This window comes from Hirundo rustica, chromosome 27, assembly GCF_015227805.2.
Source record: "Hirundo rustica isolate bHirRus1 chromosome 27, bHirRus1.pri.v3, whole genome shotgun sequence".
NCBI classification, from domain to species: Eukaryota; Metazoa; Chordata; class Aves; order Passeriformes; family Hirundinidae; genus Hirundo; species Hirundo rustica.
In genome coordinates, this window is record NC_053476.1 from 994,334 (window position 1) to 1,017,292 (window position 22,959).

The window sequence follows — 22,959 nt, forward strand, 5'->3', positions numbered from 1 at the left end:
CAGTAAAAAGCATAAAATCAAGCTATTTATACAATCATATCCATCACCTAGACAGCACCACTTAAGATTTTTTTTTTTTGAAAAGAAAATCTACAATGTGTTTAGTCATTTTGTTTGTGTGTCAGGCTTTTTACAATACTGAGTAAGTTGTAAGTGCAAGACTGCCCCACCACTAGAAACCAAAACACAATCAGAGCAAAATCCAGGCTAGACTTGATTGGGTTTTTTTAATATATGTATATATATATATATAAACTAGCATGCAGCCAATATTAAACTGAAAAAACAGTGAGGTTAGTAAAACCAAAAAAAAAAAAAAAAAAATCAATTAAATAAAATGAGCTCAAGCACAGACTGGGTGATGCATTTCACATGTAAACTAACAAAAATACTAAGATGTTAGAATGAAACAGGCCTAGCAATAAGTTAACAGCAAGGAACCATTAGTGCATGTAGGGGAAACAATAAGCATAATGTCTCATCTTCCTAAAAAAAAAAAGAAAAAAAGAAAAAGGAAAAAAAAAAGCTATTTTGGAATAACTGGAAAAGTACTGACGCAGCAATTAAGTGTCAGCTTTTGGCAATGGGGCTGAGCAGGGCTCAGTGTGGAAATTGTTGTGTTTTATGCAAGGTTTCTGCCCCCAGACAAAGAGCAGAGCACTCACAGCACCCTCGAACCATCTCAATCTGCCAGCTCGCCCTCAGTGACCAGTTCACCCAGTTACAAGCAGTGACCAGCTCCTCAGAGTAGGACTCTTGCTGGGGCCATGTTCACCTTCTAATCACAAAAAAATAAAAATCAAAATCAGATATGAACTTGCTGATTATTAATTATCATTAGGCAAACCACAACCAGAGGTATCACAGAAATATCCTGAATTATAAACAGGATGTTATACTGAGTGGTACATGGAATCCTAAAAAATAAATATATCTATATGCTGCAGGTTTCTTTAATTAAATAACAGTCATCTACAGAAACCAGAGTATGTTTTGTCACTCCACAGTGAAGAAAATGACCACAGGGTTCACACAGCTTTGGTGAATCAGCTTAAAAGGCACAACCTTCCCAAAGATATTGGCTGCATGGATACCTTTTTCCTCAAAAAGATGTTATCAAGTGCAATTTTTGGATTTTTTGTAACGTCAGACATTCTCTATTCCTGTATCTCCCAAGGAATAATGTACATTTTTTCCCACACTACCAACTCTGCCCCAGGACGTAATTAGGGCTACATGGAAAAAAAAAAAATAAACCAGGAGACATAAGGAAACTTCTGGAGATAAAAGATTAAATGACCAAAAAAACCAAAACCAAACCAACCAAGGATGGATCCCCACCACAAGCACCATGGAGAAGGCTGGCTGTTGGGAAGAGAGGAGAACTTACCTGCAGGAACACCAAGCCCAATGGCCACAGAGTGCCCCATCCTGGCACAGAGGGGCTGCAGCTTGGGATGTGTTTGGGGTAAGGCACTAATTGCCCTACCCTGACAAAGGATCATTGAATCTAAAAGCCGCCGCTGACAAAAATGGCTGCGTTTTCCAAAAAGAAAAAAAGAAAGGGAAAACAAAAAGAAAAAAAATAATAAAAAAAAAAATTCAAAGGACAAGGAGTACTTTGCAGTCTTGGCCAAGTGGAGATGAGACATTGTGCTGACTGTGTGTGTTATGAATGCACTAAAATAAAGACAGATGAAGCAGAACGCTATTCCAAAAGCAGTGCAAGTGGAGTGAAAGCATTTCCATACGAACCTGGCTTTAAAAACTGGGCTGTCAAAAGAACAGTTAAATGTAACACAAAGTAAGAAACTGTCCAATCACTAATGGTAGTTTTTTTTTTCTTTTGCTTTGTTTTCAATTCACTGCTTGCAAGTAATGTATTTATTAAAGAAGAGTGAAAGCATAAAATAAATTCAACAAGTCAAGACCAGCTGGGAGATTCAAGAGCGGTGTGTTGTGACTGACAGTGAAGGGGAAACAAATGTTAAAGGGAAAAAGAAAATTTAGAAAGGTTATACACATTAGCACCACTTTTACAGACCCACTCAAGAGGATGGTCCCGAATTGTTTGACATAAATTGGAATTATGCCTGAATGCTGCCCTGTCTCAGTTCCCAGGAAGGAGTTGTCTCCCCACAAACTTTTCCATTTGTTTGTTTATGTGGTGGAACTGCTCCCTAATTTTAGATCCCACTCAACTGAAATGGAGCATCTTCTGTTGCACTGAATAGGAAGAACAACGCTAATAATTTAAAATTAGCTTTTGAATTGGGACCTGGCCATCACTTTGCTCCTTTCTGGCCATGTTCAGCTCCTCCCTCCATTTTCAATGGCTAACCCAGACCTCTGATGGAGGCAGACTGACAGAACTGCTCTTCAGTGCAAATGCTGCCCTAAAAAATTAAATTATGGAAGGCCAGGCTTGCTTGATCCCACATGAGAGCCTGTCTGCAGAGTCTAGGGAGTAACCAGGTACACTGGGACCAAAATGTGACATGGGACAACAAATGTTGCAACAGCTGACAGCATTTTTTTTAAGTGCATTTTTAAGTGAAAGTTCTGTAGAAGTACAGCTACTTTCATATAGAAGAGATGGGGCTTTTCACAGCAAGCTTCCTGCCCATGTCAAGAGCTGTCATTCCTTTTGAACAGACTATCCTCACACTGCAGCAGTTTTCCTACAGAAGAGCTGCAGTGACCCAGAGAAACACCACAGCCCTAGGAGGACACCCCTCATTTCTCAGCAGAGGGCTGGCATGAGTCTCCTCACTTTCTTCCTCTGCTATTTGGGAGCTCCTTGTGATACAGCCACAATAAAAATTACTGAGGCAGCCAAAATAAGTCTCCCAAAAGGTGGCTGGGTGAGCAAGGGAGCTGTCCTGGACCATTTGGGCACAGGCTGTGGGACGTTCCAGGCAGAGAGAAGGGCTCAGCAGCTCCGGGTGGGACAACGCCAGCTCTGGAGTTGGGCAGCCCTGATGGAGAGCTCTGCTCTGATGACAAAGCAGAACTTTTCCCAAGGTGTAGGAAACGCAAGGCCTTGGGTGCACTAGACCTTCACAGAGCTGGGTAAGCTGCTTTGGAAAATCCTCATCCTAAGTGACCAGGCTCCACCAGCTCTAACTGGCCTCCCCAGTTCCCCATCGTGCGCCCTAACAAGATGCCCTTGTTTGCTTTCCATGGGGATCAGTGATTTCTGAGCAGGATATCCCCAGCCCAAATTTCTGATAAAAGGTCCTGGGCAATAGAAAAGAAGAATTTCTTATAATTAAAAGATAGGTAGAAGAAGCCCAAGGTTTGATGATGCCTGTGGGACGTAACCCACACCACCAGTTCTGCCTAGCACGGGTTTTCCATGAGATCCCCACAATCCCATCCGCTCATCCCGGCATGGGCAGGAACCATTCCTCTCTTGAGTGAATTGTAAACTGTGCTGACTGTGTATGGAGGAATCTATAAGCAAGGATCAGATGCTACTGGGTGAACCCATGCAAACAAGAGGTTGAAAAGATTCCCAAAACAAAACCTAGAGCTCACTACAGATGACACAATGAAGACCAGAGAGAAAAGCCAAATAGTAATGCTACACCATTCAGCTTCCAGAAGCACATTATTTATAGCGCTGTCCACATATGGCTGCTGCTAAATGTCAAATCAGCAGCCTCATCAAATGACACTTTGGAACTAGTGGAGTCCACAGATCCATACAGATTTCCAGTGCCACAACCCCAGCTCCAGCTCCGGCTCGGCCAGGCGGCGACAGCCCCTGGTGTCAAAGCACCACCGAGCGCAGCCTGATGCAGGGCTTAAAGTGCTCCTCGTGGCACCGAGCAGCATTAGAGAGAGGGGAAAAGGACATTTGTTAGTCAGGACAAGGACAAACTAACAAGCTCCAGGATAAGTGGGTGATTCCCAGTCTGGCCTCCAACCTGCAGCGGTGACGGCGTGGGTCGATCCCTGACACTGCCTGCACGGGGCCAGGGCTGCTCCTTGGGGGCTCTAAGGGTCTATCGCTGTCTCCTACTCCATCTGCACTGCTGGGATGAGGAAAACCAGGAATTGACAGCAAAGAGACTCAATAAACAAGTAGAGATAAGGAATTAATGTGAAGAAAATCTGGATTCTATTAAAGCTGCAATAATTTGTGACTTCCCGTTCAAGTACCTGAACTCAGTGCACTCAAAATGCCCCAAAACAAATGCATGCAGCTTCTTGAATTTAGAAAAAAGGGTGAAGTGCTCTGATTTTTCAAGGACATCAGTGATTGCACTGACATAAACAGCCACTCTAAGTGCAGCATCTTTCAAAGCACAACAAGAAAAAATGTTACTTGTGGGGGGAAAAAAAAATATCAGTATTTGTAGTCTGAAGAGTCCATTGATATGAAATACTTTCTTCAATTTAGTAATGGAAAACAGCTGGCACTCGTTCAGGCCACGTCCATCCCTAGCTTCTGGCAGCTCTGTTTTCCATAAATGTACTCTGGTTAGAGTCGCATGTTTCAGTCCAAACATCTTTGGCCTAAACAAGCTGCACACAGCAGGATTTCCACAGGAACAACAACACCAGTAGGCTAATTGAGGACACGTTTCAACATTGTAATGATCTGTAGACTCCCAAACCTATTTTTCCAGCCACCTTTGAGTTGCATGCTGTAGCAGTACAGTCAGCACCTCTCAACAGATAATGCTGCAGAGATGGATGTCGCTCCCATCAGTGGGGACTGGCACAGGGACACGGCACAGGAAACCCTCCCTCCACCCCCAACACCCGCAGGCCTTGGAGCCCCTTCCTGTCACTAAGATGTGGGAAGCTGCAAGGAGCACATTTATGAGAATACACCTGATTCACTCTTTGCTCTGAAGAATGACATTTTAACTGGGAAGCGCTTTGATCTGCCACGGTTATAAACACAGGATGCTCATCACCCAAACTGCTTCCATACCATGAAGCACAGGCTCACTCATGACTCTGAGCAGATTCCTTGGAGAAGGCCAGTTGGATTGCTAACAGAGAACTGGTTAAGGATCAAAACCCAATTTGTTAATATTGAAAATACTTAGAAGCGTGGTAGTTCTAAAACATAGATTTGCCTTTCCCTCTTCCCTGTCAATTTTGGTTCTGGGTGAGCAAACAACATAAATTAGAAGGGGAAAAAAAGCCGAAAAAGCAGAATGAACACTCCTTTCCTGGTGAAATATCTTGCAGGAGAGGTTTCCCACTGAATTCTGCCAAGGAAACTGTCCCTTCTGCTAATGTGTGCAATTTGCCAATTCAAAGAGCACACTTATTAATAGTGTGGAAGCAAAATCACCTCCACAGGTGTCAGGAAACACAACAAAGTAATTCCTGCTTCGCAGATGGGGAATTTAAGAATCAACAATGTATTTTTACAAAGACGACGTGAAACCTCAGAAGCAACTAGTTTGTTTCTGACACTACACTTGTTCAGGTGCCAAAACCCCACCCTGTGCAGCAGCCACAGCTCTGAAATCCTGGGATGGACACTGGCGTGGCTGCCCTGGGAAGTGCTGGAGTCACCATCCCTAAAAGGTCCACAGGCCATGGGGATGTGGCATTTGGGGACACGGGTTAGGGGTGGCCTTGGCAGTGCTATAGGATTGGCTGGACTCAGTTTGCTTAAAGGGTTTTTCCAGCCTTAATGATTCTGTGATTCACTTATTTCAGACAAAAGAAGAGTGGAACAAACTTGATTTTAAAGAACAATTTGCGGTTTTAACTCTTTCTCCTCCCAAAATAAGCCATTTTCTTGTCCTCTTCATCCAACGGTTTTCAATTAGGTTGAACTGTACCTACCAAGGAGTTGTAAAGATTAAAAATGTCCTGACATTTGGACGGTGAGAGACATACATGAATAAAATATTAAAGCCATAATTTAATTTGTTTTTTCTGCTGCAGTTCATCATTAATCAAACTGCACAAAGCATTACTCCTGTGGACGATGAGAGCTGCACAGTGAGCCCATGTGGGCCCAGGGTACCTGCTCATGCTTTACACACTTCTATAGGCATCATTCCCTCTGGAACACCAGAGCTGTAATCTGTGACCTCTCCTAGGCCTCTCTTTGGGAAAGCACTTTTGGAAATCAGGTAACCAGTCTGGTTCCTAAGCAGCATTTGAATGATTTTGAAATGCTAATTTCCAGTGTGGCCCAGAGTAGGCTACCAACACATATTTCCCATGATATTTCCATTCAGCTTGGCATTTTAATTCAAATCCCCATGTCCCAAGGTAAGACTGAAGTATTCAGGAGAACAGTGAATACCAATTCCCATCTCTGCAGCATTATCTCATGCGTCATCAATTACTGCCATGCCTAAATCTAGCATCATGCCAGCACATTAAGACAGTAGGTACTATATGCAGTGTTCACTGGACCAGAAGAACAGAAATAAGAAGGGGAAAGGAAACCCTAGAGAAGAAATTAAAAAAGGCAGACCGTGCAATACAAACCAGATCATGGCTGCTTAGCTAATATGGGCCAACTGCTGCGGAAGAAAAATGTCGAACACCCCAAGTTGTGTAAATTTTTGGTAAACATCTAACACGCACACAAACACACACAACACCAACCTACACACCAACAAAAATATATAGTGGGCTTTGGCTAACACTGGCTCTTCTAGGGGCTACGGTGGAGAAACTTTAACTTCAATTAACAGGCAAGAGAAACACTTAACAAGTGCTTTCTTAACAAAAATCTAGACTTAATCAGAACACCACTAAGTGTCCCTTGATTATTCACTACAAGTTTTCTTGTTTCTGAAGGAAACTGCAAATGAAACTTAGCTGAAGCTAAATGCCAAACGTGGGTCCAGTTTAGGCTGAACAAGCTGTTGTGCCTAAAACCACCAGAAGAATGCTTTGCAAAGTGAAAAATTAAAAAGCTCCAAAAAGCTTAAAAAATTAAAACTTAACAAAACCTACTTTTTCCCCATCTTACAGCAGGAGTCTTCACACCTAACTTAAGGTTAAGCAACTTTAGAGAAAGGCTCAGGGCAGTTTCAGCCCCATGGCAAAGGGCTGCTGGACTAACACTGATCCCTCTCTCCATAACTGCCAGGTGTCATTCTAACACCTTAAACACACCGGGACTTTTCCAAAAATATAAACTAAAAAGGATCAAATTTTATTTTACTACACTATTCCATCAGGTTCACATTAAAATTAAACTGATTCTTCAAAGAAAAGTATAAAAACTTCAAGATCTATGAACGAACGTATTATTTTAAACAATTCCTGAAATATCATGTTGGACTCAAATTTCAGGTTTTAGTTTTAAGACTACTTCAAGATTAAACCCCAGGCCCACTTAAGGTCAGCATGCAGTTTACCACCAGTTACCCCTCACTGCTATCAGGTTTGACTGCATTCACATCAAGGACCATCCGAGCACGGCCTAACTCCGGGGAGAACGCTGCTGATCAGGGGGGGCCTTACCGATTCGATGGGCTTGTCTAGAGACGCCTGCTCTATCTCCAGGTGCCCCTCTTCATACTGATCAAAGTGATTGCCCTGCAAGAGAAAACCAGGGTCAGCTCCGCAGCACAGCACACACTTCCGACAGGTTAGTGTCCAGACAGGTTTGGTTAGAAGTTGTATTTCATATAATTCTGCTAGCAAATGAACTTATTAAACACAGGCTCAATTCGGTGTATCAGCTATAAGGACAAAAAAGCCCCTAAAAACTAAGTCAATTTGATGACAAACAAAGTTGGCAAAATCCCAAACATTTACAACGACAACACTTCTGGATTTTTTTCTCTAGAAAGTCTATGAAAACACTGCGCATAAGCACCAGTGTCAGCATGGAAACCACACATGACAAGGAGCAGCAGGAATGGATGTCCCCACCACTAGAAGGCTTTCTCTGAACCAGGAATTTGCTTGAGGGACACACATGATTTCATACACCTTAAGCCAACAAAACCCCACAGTGGTACTGAAAGAAACTGTCCCTGTGCCCAGCGTTGGTCCATGGTGTGGAGCAGCCCTTCCCACAAATCTCAACAGCGATCTGTCCATGAAAGTGATCCCGCAACACACCTTTAGTCCCGACCTGAAGCAGGCCCCCTGCCAGCTGACCACCATCCCCCTTGGAAAAATTGCATCTTCCCACATTTTTGAGTGGATACTGAGAATGCAGACTCCTGAGCTAGGAAGGAATAGCAATCTCTGTTCTCCAGAACAAATGCTGGTGCTGGAACACACCAGTGAAGGGCCATTTCAGGAAAAACAAACACCTCCACTGCAGCTCTCCCATAATTTGAGGTTTCTGAAACCTCAAATTCCTGAGATTTCAAACATGGTGAACCATTTTTGGCTGTTTAATAGGTCCATGATGTAAAACATTCACTGCCACTAGCACAGACCTGGAAAGGAAAGACTCGGACTTCCCAGCTGCAAATTTTGAAGCAAAAGAAGTGAGATTCCTGCAGCTGGGATGAGACCAAAAGCCACTGAAGGGGGTGGTTTCAGTGGGCTCTCCTCCACTCCCAGGCCCAGCTCAGTGCCACGCCTCCGTCAGGCCCTGCAGTGCCACTGGAACCTCTGGCTGCTCTGCGCACACCAAACCCCTGGTAGGTTCTATTTGCATCCCAGCTCCACAATCCCTTGGAGCAGGAACATGCAGCACTGCTGCCAAGAGAAACATGTTCCACCAATACCAATGTTTCCTTCTACAAGAATTTTAATGGAAGCCAGCACGCGAAAGAGCAAACTGCAGTTGTAACAGACTGACGGTTGGAATATTACAAACTAGGCACCAGCCTCCAAAAATCCTCTGGAAGGAGTGTTCCTATGCAGAAACACAAATATGCAAGAGAACATCTTGACTAAAACTGGTGCCAAGAGAAGGTGCTTTGATGCTGGTGCCCCAACTTCCAGCCCATACATCATCTGCAGGCCCTGGCGGTAAATTCACCCCGTCCATGCTCTGCTGCTGGGCATTGTCTTTCCCATGGCCTGTCCAGAGCAAATCTGGGATTTAATCTGCAGGCAGCAATCCACTCCCACTCTTTTTTTTTTGGACAGCCTTCAAGGAGAGCAAGCTGAAGGCAAACTTACTATGCACAAGCAGTCACTGAGCTGCTTTGGAAGGCTAACAACACTCAGAGACAGCACGGGGTGGATGCACAGACTTTGTGTGTGAGGTATTCAGCAGCCCACACCAAAACCTTGCCTCAGTGGTTGGGGGACAGGCCAGACTCCCAAAAAATAGTGCACAAGAGAACCAGAGCAGCCAGGAGTGCACATGCTGCCAACATGGGCAAAAACACATTGCTAAACTTCATCTATTAAAACATTAAACCCACATAATGTTCAGTTAACCAACAGTTGAAATCCTCCCAGCACGAACCCAGACACATCCCTGCACCTCCTTTCACCTGCTGCCTGCAGGTAGCTCAGCACACACCACTAAATTACCTGGAACAGCTAAATACTCCTGCCAGCTCCTCTGGTGGGCTGCCTGCCAAGGCACTGAAAGCTGTTTTTACCGAGGCAAGGGTCAATCCCGGTTCGAGGGCAGCACGCCTTGCTGCTCTAAGGCTTCACAAGTCACTTTTTCGATGCTTCAAACATCTCCTACCTAAAACTATGCAAAAGGCTGAGCACTCCCTGTGCCACGGCCAGAGAATCAAAGAGCAAACAAAGCCTTTATCTCTAAATTCTGGTGAACCCACCACTACCCACTCCATGTGTTTTGGGGGTTGTTTTATATATTCATATTCTTTGGGATTTATTATGTGCTTTATCTCTACTTGTTCCTGGTCCAAACAGCTGCAATACTAAAAGTGGAGCTTCCCAGAGAGGCAGGTGCTGCCTGTCAGCTGGAAGTCCTGGGCAAAAAAAAAGCCATAGAGCACAGGCAAGAGGCCCCATAGGAATGCTGCCAGCCAGCTCCTGGATCAGGAGGGTGTTCTAGGCTTGGAAATTCAAGGCTTCAAAATAAAGTGTCCAAACTGAGCTGAAATCAATACTCATCATGAAGACTGCTCTTTATTTATCAATACTTAGAATAAATTATAAAGGAAAAATTCCCTTTCACCATAAAGCAGCTCATCCTGGAAAAAGGCAAGCAAACAATCCAATGGTTATTGTGAGGCTGGATTTATGGGGGTTCAGGCTGTGATGTTAAATCAGGTAAGAGAAAAACACTTCAGTGGCTATGGCCACAACAATACTGCTTGCCTTTATGGTGATCCCAGGCCTTTTGGAGCTGGAGGCAGCACAGTCTGTCCCTTTGCTTCTTCATCACTAGAACTGGCTAAGGAACAAGTTGGGAGGAATTCCATGTTTCCCTCTTTTCCAATCCTACAACCTGGTGCATCGAATGCACCATAAAACATTTCTGTTTTGCTGTACCTTAAGACAATGAATCAGAAGAACACAAAATACTTTATACTTAAATCCAATAATTAAACTCTAAATGCTGGATCTGTTGAGAATACATTTCTGGCAAACACAAACCCCAAGCACTGACCGCTTTTCAGTATGATTTTGAAGTGTGTCTTCTGCAGACTTGAGGGATGCTTCCCACTTCGGAGGAAACCTTTATGTGAAAAGAAGCATTCAATCCCTTGGATTCAACCCCATTGATACTAGGACATGAAATAACATCTGCATTAAACCCAGCACTACTCAAAACTTATTCCCAAACCCTCTTCCTGTATGACTGTTACAGTGATTCAATAAATTCCCAGCCCTGGGAGTTAATGGCAAATCTTCCACCTGCTCCTGTGGACAAGGATTCTGGGGCTGACTGCAGCACCCTCCTCCCCCTCATCCTCTGCCCCTCCATTTTACAGCTGCTTGTATCAGGGTCTCTCACTTCCGCTTTGTGAAACAAGATGTGTTGCGCTGTCCCTTTCTCACAAACACTTCTCCATCCACCCTGGAACAGCAGAGCAAGTAAGATGAGAGGCCTCCATGTAAGCAGCATTTACTGCTCTCACTTTGTGCTACATCAAGTGCTCTGACACTGGTACTTCCCTACAACCACACTGAAATTCAATATATTTTCCTAATTCATGAGAAGCAACGACAAGCCTCCAGCATGCAAACACTCCCCATTACACACCACACACCACTTGGCTTCCTTGTGGATTCATCTCCAGGAGCCAACATGTTTATGCCCTGTAATTTTTGTGTAATATCATCTGAACTTTGGCTCTCTACCCACTCTGGTTACTCACAGTCACATGTTCACTGCTCTCTCCTCCACTTTCCCATTGTCTGATCTTTGCTCGAAGCTCTTGGCCAAACCTTCTTAGAGCCCTCACACACTGAAAATGGCATTTGAAAAATCAACCAACAAAAGCTGTCTCCATGCAGGATTTCAACTCTTGTCGGACTTTTTGGACTGTAAATACTTCAGAGCCCTGGGCTAACAAATGCCATTTTGTCCCAGATCACAGCCAGTAGAGTTACTGCATTTCCTGAGACAATTCAAGTTAATAGCTCAGGGGAAGAGCATTGCTGCTTCTTTCCTACTTACAAGGTCCCAAACATTGTGGCAGTGAAACCAAACCCAGTCAGCATAAATAAAAAAAATTTAAGAACTTAATTACACTTTCATCCCAAAATCCTCAGTGGCAAGAACTGTTGCCAATAAATCACTCAATACAAGTGAAATGAATTGCTGATTAAAGCCCATTTATCACAGTTTAGTACCACAGAATTCACTCCCTCCTCTACACAAAGTCCCTCTTCAGGAAGGTGAGTTACCACAAAGCCCACAGGACACACAGAAATCACTGAGGGGGGAACCCTATAAAAGCACCTTCACAATGACAAGCAGAAGAAAATACACTCTCTCCTTCTCTCTCATACCCCAAAGGGTGTATCCAAAACTAGAGCTGGGTCATGCATGAATTTCTAAGTCACCTAAAGCACCACCAACACAATGACAAAATAAGGATGAGTCACTTCAACTGCTTTAGGCCCATTAGACCTCCCTGGATATTAATTACTGGACTGCCCTATGCAATCCGCCCGAGCACAGAGCATATTAAGATGTCACCACACAGAACACATTCCACATAGCGCCCATGCCTGATGGGAATGAGTGGTTTCTTTGATGAACAGCCCTAAGTTATCCATGTATTATTCCCAAAGAAAATGTGGCAGCCTCCAGCCCAGCAGCTGGGCCGGAGCTGGGGACACAGAGCTCACACGGAGCCGGGAGCAGGACAAAGGAGCAGGACAATGGAACCTGGGGTTCCTTTCAGGACGCCTCCACTCAGCTGTCCTTGGGCTCCTGCCCCAGCAGAGCCCTGCCACACCAGCCTGGTGTTATTAACACTAGAGAGGATAAGGTGAGTTATAAGCCCACCACAAATCAGATATCAAGAGCCTAGGATTGGAAAACGCTGCCTGCTCCAAGCAGAGGGACAATGCCTTCCACGCTGTGAACGAAACAAAATAGGAAAAGATTCTGGCATAAAACCCTGCGGCTCTGCCTGGGAGCATTAAAGCAGGGACGGCTGCGGAGGGAATGGGCAGAATGCAGCTGCTGAGACGTCACCGCAGAAACAATCTATTTACGTCCCTACTGGGTTTCAGGACTGGCTCAGGAAGGCACTCAGAAATGCTGCTTTGTGAGACTCTGCCAATAACAACCTAAAGAAAGCAATTTTGTAGAAAAGTCTTACTATACTCACTGTTATTATTTCTTAAATGCACTGGAAAAGAGCACAGCATGATCATGACTGCTTAACTGCACTTGAAAAGAATGCAGTGTGCTCCTTAGATATTCAAAAATTAGTTTTACGCTAGAAGAGTACCAGAAAAAGAATCAAAAAAATCACATTTATACTTCATTTACCTTAGAAAATGGAATTTTAAAACACTAAAGCAAATCGGCACCTCTTCTTCATATTCTGTTTATCCGTCAATTCAATCAATAAATCTTAAACTCCAAAAATATTACGTCAAGCCATAAAATTGAGGGTTGTTACCCACGAGTATCACTTGAAAGCATTTAACCAAGCCCACTCCCAAAGCCCTGAAGGCATTAGGCTAAGAACAGCAGCTGAGACACAGGAATATCCAAAAGAGAAATGAGTCCCCCATAAGAAGGCCATTTTGTAGTGTGGATAAAGCCAGGGCAGGCCGTGTGAGCTGCAGATCCCGGAATGTTTTGCTCCCGCGGCTGGGAAGCACAGCTGACATTTCCTGCAGCCCTCCTGGGACGGGTCAGCGCAGATGCAAGGTCTGAGCACAGGGAACTGGAGCAGCATCTGAGCACAAGGGAGCAAATGCCATTTTGCCAAATCCTCCCTCCCTGCATGCACACAGCACTCCCATGGAGCAGGGAATAAACCCCTCTGATTCCAGAAGCAAATATCCTGCTAAAATTGAAATGTTCTTATTTAAAAGAGATGGAGCAGCTACAAAATCTTTAGACGGATAAGGCACCCTCACATCCATCCACTTTTCCCAAAGCTGACTCCAAGCACTCTTGCAAACATCCCATATCCAGGACAGCTGGGTGAATGCTGCCTGTCCAACACCAGCAGCCACCAAGAGGCTCAGGAATCACTCTGCTAAGCCCTCACGGATCACCAGCCTCTTGCCTGACCCAAAGACCAGGAATTTCAGCAAACCACCAGTGACACTCATCTCATTTCCTATTTAGCTCTCTTTTGACAAACCTTTCCAGCTCGGGCAGCTGTTTCCAGACATGCTGGTTTCACTTCTCTGCACGTGGCCCGAGGGTGAGGTACCCCTGCAGCTGCAGTGGCACGTGTGGAACAGGCAGGATAAAAACTCATTCCAGGCATGGATGAGATACGAGAGGTACAAGTGCCAAGGTCTGCAGTGCTCTGATTTATTTGTGGGGCTCTATCAGCAACATCACTACGGACCTCACTCTGAGCTTCAGCCAAGACCAGTGGGGGAAGGAAGGTGTTAAACCCAAATGCAGCTCCCCATGACTGATCGTTGTGTTTATTACACACAATCAAAATGTAGCGGGTTTCTAATACCTCTGCAAGATCCACACCTCCCTACGCACGCTGACTGCAGATCACAGCAGTAATTCATGCTGCCCTTTGCAGCTCGGCAGGGCCTGATGACTCTATACCATGGAAGGGCTCCAAAATGTAATTGATGCAGACAACCATGTTGATGTTTAGAAATCCACCCACCAAAGAACTCAAAAACAACTCCAGGAAAGTGCAGCTTACAGTGTTTTTTGAATATTCATTATACACCCAGAAAAAAATATATTTTTAAGATCAACACGCACCTAGGAGATTGCTCCATCCAGTCCTGGAAACTTTCTTGGATAATTTTAAAGGACACACGGGTTCTCAAAGCTATAAAAAGCAATACAAAAGCACCTTTGTATTGGCACCTGAAAAGCCTTTGTTAATGCTTCCCAGAACAAAATCATCCTTTTTCCTGTTGTTCCCTGTAGTGTCTGTAAAGACATAAAAAACCCCACAGATTCTTTCCTAGCAACACAGAGGTGAAGCATTCCCAAACAACACGTTCTCACCGCCCTCCACACGATAGGAATCGCTTTCCCAGACCTTTCCCTGCAATACAAGTGGGAAGTACGGACATGGCACATCTGCACACCCCCAGAAACAGCTGAATATTTACAGTCAACATCTTGGGAAAGCTGCAGCAAAACCTCATTTTCAGCAGACACACACATCAATTATTCTGAGAGTACTTAACAGGAAAATCCTCTCAAGTCAATACAACAAAAGCAATCACTTGAGACTGGAGATGAATTTAAATTGGCAAGGTTTGAAAGCAGCACCTTGGAACTGCACATTGAGAAGTTGATGGCACCTTTTGTTTACCAAACTAAAAACTAATTTTGACAAAACTGTTTTTGCTAAGTCCAAAAACACTGAAAACTCACTCAGCAGAACACATTCAAGACTAGTCACAGGTCAAGAGGTTTAAACCAGGAAAACGTGCATATAAATACCCACTTAGAGCTGTCCAAATAAAAACATGTTCTACAGTTCAGAGATAAACAGCTTGTACCACACAAGGAGTGGGAGCCAGAGGCAGGTCTCTGCTTTGCATACTTTGGCACCAAACAAGAACAATTTCATGTCTTTCAGATTCCTTCTGCCGCACCAACACCAGCTGTGGATCTCTTCCAGCACACGAGGGATGCTTCTGCAGTGCTTCAGCAAGCTCTACCCAAGAGCCAGCACTGGCCTACACACCCTATTTTCTCTTTGCCCTGTTTAACGCGCCTTGATGCAGAGTTGCTGCAGCTTCTAGCACCCACATCTTCATGGCTTCAGGAATTGCAAACAACCAAAGAATCATGAAAGAGGTTGGGTGGGGAAGGACCCTCAAGATGATCTTGTTCCATCCCCTGCAGGGAATGGACAGGACACCTTTCACTATCCCAGGCTGTTCCACCAGGCCTTGGACACTTCCAGAGATCCAAGGGCAGCCTCAGCTGCTCTCGGCAACCTGTACCAGGGCCTTATCATCCTCACAGGGAGGAATTCCTTCCCAATATCCCATCTAACCCTGCTCTTTGTCAGTGGGAAGCAATTTCCCCTTGTCCTGTCCCTCTGTCCCTTGTCCCCAGTCCCTCTCCAGCTCTCCTGGAGCCCTTTTAGGCCCTGGAAGGGCTCTGAGCTCTCCCTGGAGTTTCTCCTCTCCAGATGAACACCCCCAGCTCTCCCAGCCTGGCTTCAGCCCTTGAAGCATTTCCCTGGGCTCCTCTGGACTGGCTCCAGCAGCTCCACGTCCTTCCCATGCTGGGGACCCCAGGGCTGGAGGCAGCTCTGCAGGCGGGGTCTCACCTGAGCAGGGCAGAATTCCCCCCTCACCGGCTGCCCATGGTTGGTTCCTGGGCTGAGTCACTGAACTTCTCATCAAACAAAATGCCCGGCCCTTCTCCTCAGACCTGCTTTCAATCCATTCTCCCCCAGCCTGGATTTGTGCTTGCAATTGTGCAGGACTGTGCACCTGCCCTCGCTGAACTTCGTGAGGTTCACACTGACCAACCTCTCCAGCCTGTCCAGGTCCCTCTGGATGCCCACACCCTCCCATGTGTGACCACAGCAGACAGTACAAGGCAAAGAGGAATCACCCTGGTGGAATAGGGTGCTAATCATGTAATATTTAGGGTGTAATCTATTTACCACTATGAACTTCCAAACTTCCATAATATTATCTGTCTTTTCTTTCTTACTGCAGCGTCTGACTTGATAAAGAATTGTTTCTAAACCAAAATCTCACAAAAAATCTCCCTCAGGAGCACGTCAAGTGGATTCTAACTCCATTCAATACTGTTATCAATGATCAGAAGAAACAGAGCACCTGCCAGCTCAGTTTGCAGATCAGGCAGCCCAACAAAGAGGGAGCAACAATGAGGACGTGTTTGTACAGAGCAACCTGACCCGTGTAAGAGCGGCTTCAACTCCCTAACACCACGTCTGCTTTCACAGAGCCCTGGACAAACACAGCCACTGCACAGGGCTGCACCCAGCAGGCTGAAAAATCCCAGTTAAAACCTCCCCATGCAACACGGTGGCAGAAAGGATAAAAATACAGTCCAAGGGTGTGCAACAAAGGAACAGCAAACACGAAAAAAGTAGTAAATAGATGTTTATCTACCAGTAAAAAAGACGTTTCTCTCAATATGTTATACCAGGTATATATACCAGTATATATATATACACCAGTATATACCAGTATATATATATACCAGTATATATATATACCAGTCTGCTCTAGACTCCTCTGAGCAAGTTTTCCAATCAAAAGTGTGGACAACTTAGGATGCAGAAAGCAGTAACAACACAAAGGGAGAAGAGCAACAGAATTCAGAGCCATCAAGGCTCCCAGAAGAAGCTAAAATTGAGCATAAATGCTGTATATGCCTTCACGTAAGAGGAAAGAGTAGTAATGTGTGCTTTGGCGTAGCAGAGAAGGACATAAAGCTCAGCTAAAAGCTGAAAATAAAGAAAATCTAGAAGAAAAATTAAAGAAAATGCAGCTTTCAATGGCTAAACTACCAGAACCACGTACAAAGGAGAATGTTCCCCATCACCACTTGTCTTCAAGGGAGAGATACTGCAGCCAAACACAAACTCCTGGACTGAGAAGTGGATCAAACAATGGGAACTGAAACCTAAGTAATACCTAGATATTCAAAGCCAGCATCCTAATGTTAACTTCTGGCTTTAAAACTGTGAATGGCCAAAATCTCAAATTAACTGCCCAGAGGGCTGCCTGAAAGGAGAAAGTAGCAAGAATGGTTTAAAACCATGTGGTAGGAGAAAAGCTGTCAATTGAGGAAGTGCTGCCCTAGAACTGCAGCAATGCTTTTTATCAGATGAACTCCTGAAGCTCCACATTCCCACACAGCGGGTGGCAGGAGCCTGGTTAGAGGGGTACGCTTTGCCTTAGAGGGGGGACTCAGAAGAAGCTGAGGAACCTCAGCAATGGCTTCTGGGACTCAAGGATGAAGTGTTTCCTCTCCCACTCACCCAGCCTCGGAGATCACTGGAGGAGAGAAGGGACCACACAGACTGGGGGAAGGCACACCCCAGACAGGAAAGGTTGATACAAAATTACCTCACCGTGAGAGCCCCAGAAATCCACACTGAACTTCAGACCCTACGACAATATTCTAAAACTGGAACAAATATTACTTGATCTACTCCAGAACACATTTTCCCCCAGACTTCTCCTGCTCTTCTTGCTCACACAGGGAGGTTAAAAACAATCAGTCACAGTTCTGCTGTCCCTGCTTTGCTCAACTGAGAGGTCAGGACGTCCTGCCAGGGAGGTAAGAGCTGCATTCTTCCTGTGCTGGGCCCACATCAGAAATATAACCCAAATCAAATGACAAATTAAGATCTCTAAACAATTCTAACAGATCTTCTAAAATCTCAGATTAATTCTTCAGTTAGAAAACACTCTATGAAAAGGCACAGGCTGCCTCTTGACTGCTTGCAGCTACGCCCGCCAAAGGCAAACTCACACCCCAGGATCTTGGATCAGTTGAAAGCTCAGCGTAACAGATTTTGCAGATTCCAAACCTCGTTCCCCCACATTAAGTTTTTCTTTTCCCAATTAGTAAAGGCAGGCAGAGAAAATGACCCTCTTTATCTCTCTGCAGCGCAGAGCACAGGCATTAGCTCCCAGTGCCACATCGCCCCGAGCAGCTGGGCCTGCTGAAGGACATGAAAATCAAATGCACTTCCCTTAGGCAGCACCTGGGAAGAGAAGTGAAGCTGCAGCCATGGCCATACTCATTAAGGACGGATTCTAAACCTCCTCGCTGCTGGCCCAGCTGTCCAGTAAAGCGCTGCCTAAGCTGCTTGGGAACAGAACTTATCCCTGACATTCTGCCAATTAAAAAGCATAAAATCCCCCTGCCAGCAGCACTCAGCTCAACCTGCTGGAAGCAGACAGGGCCAGAAGCACAGTGATGTGCTGGCTTAGCTCTTCAAATCCTTTGTGGAGGGAAAGAAAAAAAAACAAAACACCTTTCTTCTTGGAATTAGCAGGAATACCCGAGCTGAGATTCAGACTGGTCACACTTCCACCCAGCAGGAAGAGCCATGCCTGGTTTTCCCTGCTGAGTGGAAGTGTTATTCCACTGCACAGACCACACGACACCAAAAAACCAAGAGACAGAACAGCCTGTGTTCCGTCTGGCTAATGATGCCAGTAAGTGCAATGTACGTAGGAAGAGGAAATTATTGTACACATAGACACATATGGCTGGTAATATTTCTGCTTCAACAATGAAAAGGAGAAAAAATGCAGCAAGAAAACATTTTCTCAACATCTGGGAGTAAGTGGGAGTTCCACTGGATTTCAGCAAGAGAGACATCCATGGTATTTATTCTTTGGGCTTGCATACCTGATCTGAAGAAAAAAATCATTGCAAATGCAAAAATAGCACTAAAAAATACATTTACTTATTGCAGTAGTTTCCTATTTTCATATAGCTTTCATTAATGCTCCTACAAAATTCTTTTAGCATCACCTACAGCTATTGTTCAGAATTCCTCAAAGTTATGGTGGTTCCCTTTGTCTCTGCCAGGGAAGACCATCAGTTCAGGGGACAGTGACACAGACAAGTGACAGAGCCTGCAACAGACAAGCTCCTCAGTCCCTCACCCCAAGAACCAACCTTGTCAGAAACCCAAAAATAACCCCTCTTGGATGGAAAATGGAAAAAGGTTGGGATTTATTTGGATGAGCCACCCAAGACTTCACTTGCCATTGCAGAGCCTAGAAGAGAAGCCAGAAAAGGAAGGTCAGGGATTATCCCTTCTCCTCCACTAATCCATATCCTTGTCCAAGGCTCCCAAACAAAGCCCAGAGCTGGCCTGGTAAGGGAAAGACCCCCAATGACAGGCAGAGCACAGCTCAAGGCCTTTCTACGGAATTGCTCTCAGGTACAGCTTCTGCAAAATACACTCAAAACCAGAGGCTTTCCAAGTTTCTCTAACATTTCAGAGCTTAAAGCAAAAAGGGAAGAGGATCTAAGCCTTTAGTGTGGCTTCTAAAGCTACAGAGCACAGCAACAGAACAATCCTGTGAGGAAAAACCCAAGGGCTACCTAATCGGCTCACTGCAGTGATATCCTCCAGTGCCATTCCTGCTCCTTCGGCAATTTCAACTTCCAAATCACCCTCAGCTTCAAGGTTCCTTCCATCAAAACACAGAGAGGAATCGCAACAATTTCAGTGTATACGAGCTTTCTCCTCTCCCTCCACACCATGACCTTCATCCTTAGGGATAAGACTTTCTCATCCTTATACAAGCCACTCTTTTCCACATGGCTCCCTATAACTCCCTGGGAGGAACATAACTCTCTCTGCAGCTCTCTTCATGCCCATCACATCACCGTGGCTGCATATATGGGAAGATCCCTCACTCCCTCTTATCTCTCCAGTTCTCAGCTGATCCCTCTGCCCAACAACCATTCTCCCCTCAGCACCTTTCCATGCACTTAAGACCATGGATACCTTCTCCTTCTCACCTGACTTAGGTCTTTCCTTCCTGGTTGTCCTGTAGTGCTGTATATTTCCATTCCTGCCCCCGCTGAGAGCACTGATCTTTCCTCAGTCAGGCACAGGGGAGGGAAGAACAGCTCCCAGCAGCTCTCACCTTTAATCCACTTTTCTCCAGCACATCAGAAGCTCAGAAACCCGAGGATCACCTCTGCTAACCCTGCACTGCCAGCTCTCCCCTGCCTACTGTGCTCAACTTGCACTCTTGCCAAACTGACCCTCCCAACCCAGACCCCTTCCAGCTCCGCTCCAGAAAGGCAGCTGATAACAATAATGAGAAGTCTGAAACGCTTTTTTTTAGTCCAGTGACTTTTCCATTAGTCACATCACTAATCCCAAGATATCTGCCTTTCTTCCAAACAGCTAAAAGGTTTCTTTGACCTATACTCTTTACTCCTGGCCTTTTGTTTCTCTCTCCAAACTGCTACACATCCTTTTACTTTGAGATCACAAATAGATCACCCCAGAACAAAATCTGAGAGCTCTCCACAGCCTCCCTCCCCACACTGCATCCATCCCTGACCAAGCTGTGTAATTTCAGAGCCTGTCTCCCTCTGGCCATGCTCCCTGGGACTCACCAGCCTGGCAGGGACATGGGATCGCATCTAGAGTCACACCTGCTCCAAGGACAGAAAATTCACCTGCCAAAGAACTATAACTGTGTGAAAAGGGCATCTCTAACACTGACAGAAACGCTCCTGGTTTTGCTATATTTGCAGACCAGGATTTTCTACAGAGGCACAGGCAGGTGTATTTCTACCTATGGCCACAGCAGCCCTGTAAATACCCAGCACAGCAAGCATTTCCTGTATTCCACACCCATGTTACAGCTCAAGCAATCTCTGTCTCAATATGGAGAAGAAAATTCAGAAGTCTTCTCTGAAAGTGACTTCAAACCTTGTTTATCCTTCTTCTTCATCAAAAAGCTTTCCTCCACCAATACCCTTTGGAAAAACTGTTAGATTGCCCAGCTGTCAGGGCACAGGCCCTTGCCTCCCAAAATTCAGCGTGACCTTGTCCCAGTCCGCCTCGGATCATCTCTTCCACAGCTCACTGTTTTCACCTTCAGTCCGCCGCAGCCTCAACCAGTTCTAAACTGCTCTTCCCAGGGGACCGATTCCACTTCTCCCTCACAGGAAGCTTTAACACAAAATAAAATTTCTCTCTTCTCTCTGGCATATTTTCAGGTAGGGAAGAACAGAGCAGTGACCCTTCCACAAAACCAAGACCTATCTTTTTATTTTTCACTCTAGTCTATGGAAAAGACAAGGAAAGCCTGGTATTTAGCACAGATAAATCCCAATTTAGAACAGTGCCCTTTTTTAAAGTCAAGAGGGAACAGGGTTGTGACTTGAGTTATTGTCCCCAGGCACACTCAGCAGCTTCCAAGATCTCAGGATCAAGTAATGGAGCCAAGTTTCCTCCCTGACATCACCACGCATTCCCCCTGCGTGCCCAGAGCCACGACACAGTAACAGGTTTTGCCACTACAATTATTTTTCTTCTCATGGGATTTCCCCACAAAGGGACCGGAACAAGGACACCCAAAGGCAAATGTGGACACGACTGCAGAGCTCACCCATTCCCTGGGCACAGCCACAGTACCTGACTTGGTTTAGGTTCCTCATCTCTCCCTCACCAAAGGATTACGAGAAATGTGTTTTCAAGCCCAAAATCTGGCTCGTTCCACTTCCTGAAACACAAACTTCAAAGCCAAATCAGACCATTTCAGTGTTAATTATGGCTCATTTCTTCATTGAAGGAAATGAAGGATGGAAACGAGCTCATGTTTGGGGCTGTGGCAGGAGCCAAACCTCCATCCTCAGAGCAGGCGATGTCTACATTGCATACAACCACGCTGGCATTTATTTTCTTGTGTATTTCTGCAACAGTTAAGTAACAATTTTTGAAGCATGCACCCCTTAGAAGCAACAAAAATTAGTCACTCCTGGATGTCCTGACTGTTTCCAAGAGTGCACCTTAATGCCAGATTAAACAGAATTACACAAGCTCCACAATATAAAAACTCTCCCAGGTCTTTGGGTGAAAGGCCCGAGGGAGGATGAACGGCACCATTCCAACGCCAAGCTCCCAAAACAAGGACCTATAGAACAGCTCATCCACTGCTCTCCTCGAGCAGCAATACTCTCGCTCCTTTTGTTATCCTTCCTAACCCTGAGACTCTCTCGGGCTGAAGTCAGAGAACAACATGTCATTGTTCAAGCTTAATGAGTCAACGTTAATTTTCCCATTGTTTATTTCAACCCCCTTTCAAACAGCATCAGGGGCGTTAATTACGTCGAAATACTGCGCTTTGGCGGGGGGGTCCGGGTGTGAGAAGAGGTGCTTTCCACACAGAAGGGGTCACTGGCAGATGTTCGGGCGGCGCGGTGCGGGTCTCGGGGGGAGTGATGCGAGCCCTCCCGGCAGGGCGGGTGATCCCCTCATCGCGGGGCTGGTTCCCTCACCGGGGAGGGGCCCAACCCCTCACGGGGGGTGGTCGCTCCCATCACTGGTGGAGGGTTGATCCCCTCACCGTCTTCCCTCGCCGGTCCCTCCGCGGGGTCGGCCCCTCGCCGACGCCGTCACAACACGCCGCCCGCTGCCCACCGTGCCCGGGCCACTCTCCCCTGCCGCGGGTCATCTTGACAGCCGGCCCCAGCCCCCCGTGTTGCCCTCTGTGCCGCCCCCCGCCGCGGCGCAAAGCCAGGCCCGCACACAAAGCCGCACTCGGGGGGGGAAGGGGGGGAAGGCAGGCGGCAGAGCCCAGCCTGAGGGGCCGTGGCCGCACGGGGAGGTGCGAGGGAAGTACCTGGAAATCCCTGTCCTCGTTGAAGCGGGAGAACCTGTCCGCCATTTCACGCCGGCCCCGCTCCGGCCGCCGCCGCCTCCGCCCTCAGCGCCGCCCGCC

General features: G+C 45.9%; 1 protein-coding gene across 10 annotated transcripts in view; it reads right to left on the reverse strand.

Annotated features, from left to right (window-relative positions):
- The window catches only part of GPATCH8 (G-patch domain containing 8), a 55,692-nt gene extending 32,733 nt beyond the window's left edge, over nt 1-22,959 (reverse strand). For 3 of the 10 annotated variants that reach the window (XM_040087495.2, XM_040087498.2, XM_040087499.2), the window contains exons 1-3: nt 22,861-22,924; nt 7,465-7,539; nt 1,756-1,773 (exon numbers count right to left, since the gene is read on the reverse strand). Coding sequence is in view for 2 of the 10 variants with exons in the window: in XM_040087493.2 (XP_039943427.1) it covers nt 7,465-7,539; nt 22,861-22,905 (120 nt within the window). In the remaining 8 variants the exon portion in view is untranslated. Of the gene's footprint in view, nt 1-1,755; nt 1,774-3,932; nt 6,513-7,464; nt 7,540-22,860 lie in introns of those variants that run through there. The other 7 variants (XM_040087493.2, XM_040087492.2, XM_040087497.2 and 4 more) reach the window with 6 other exon arrangements.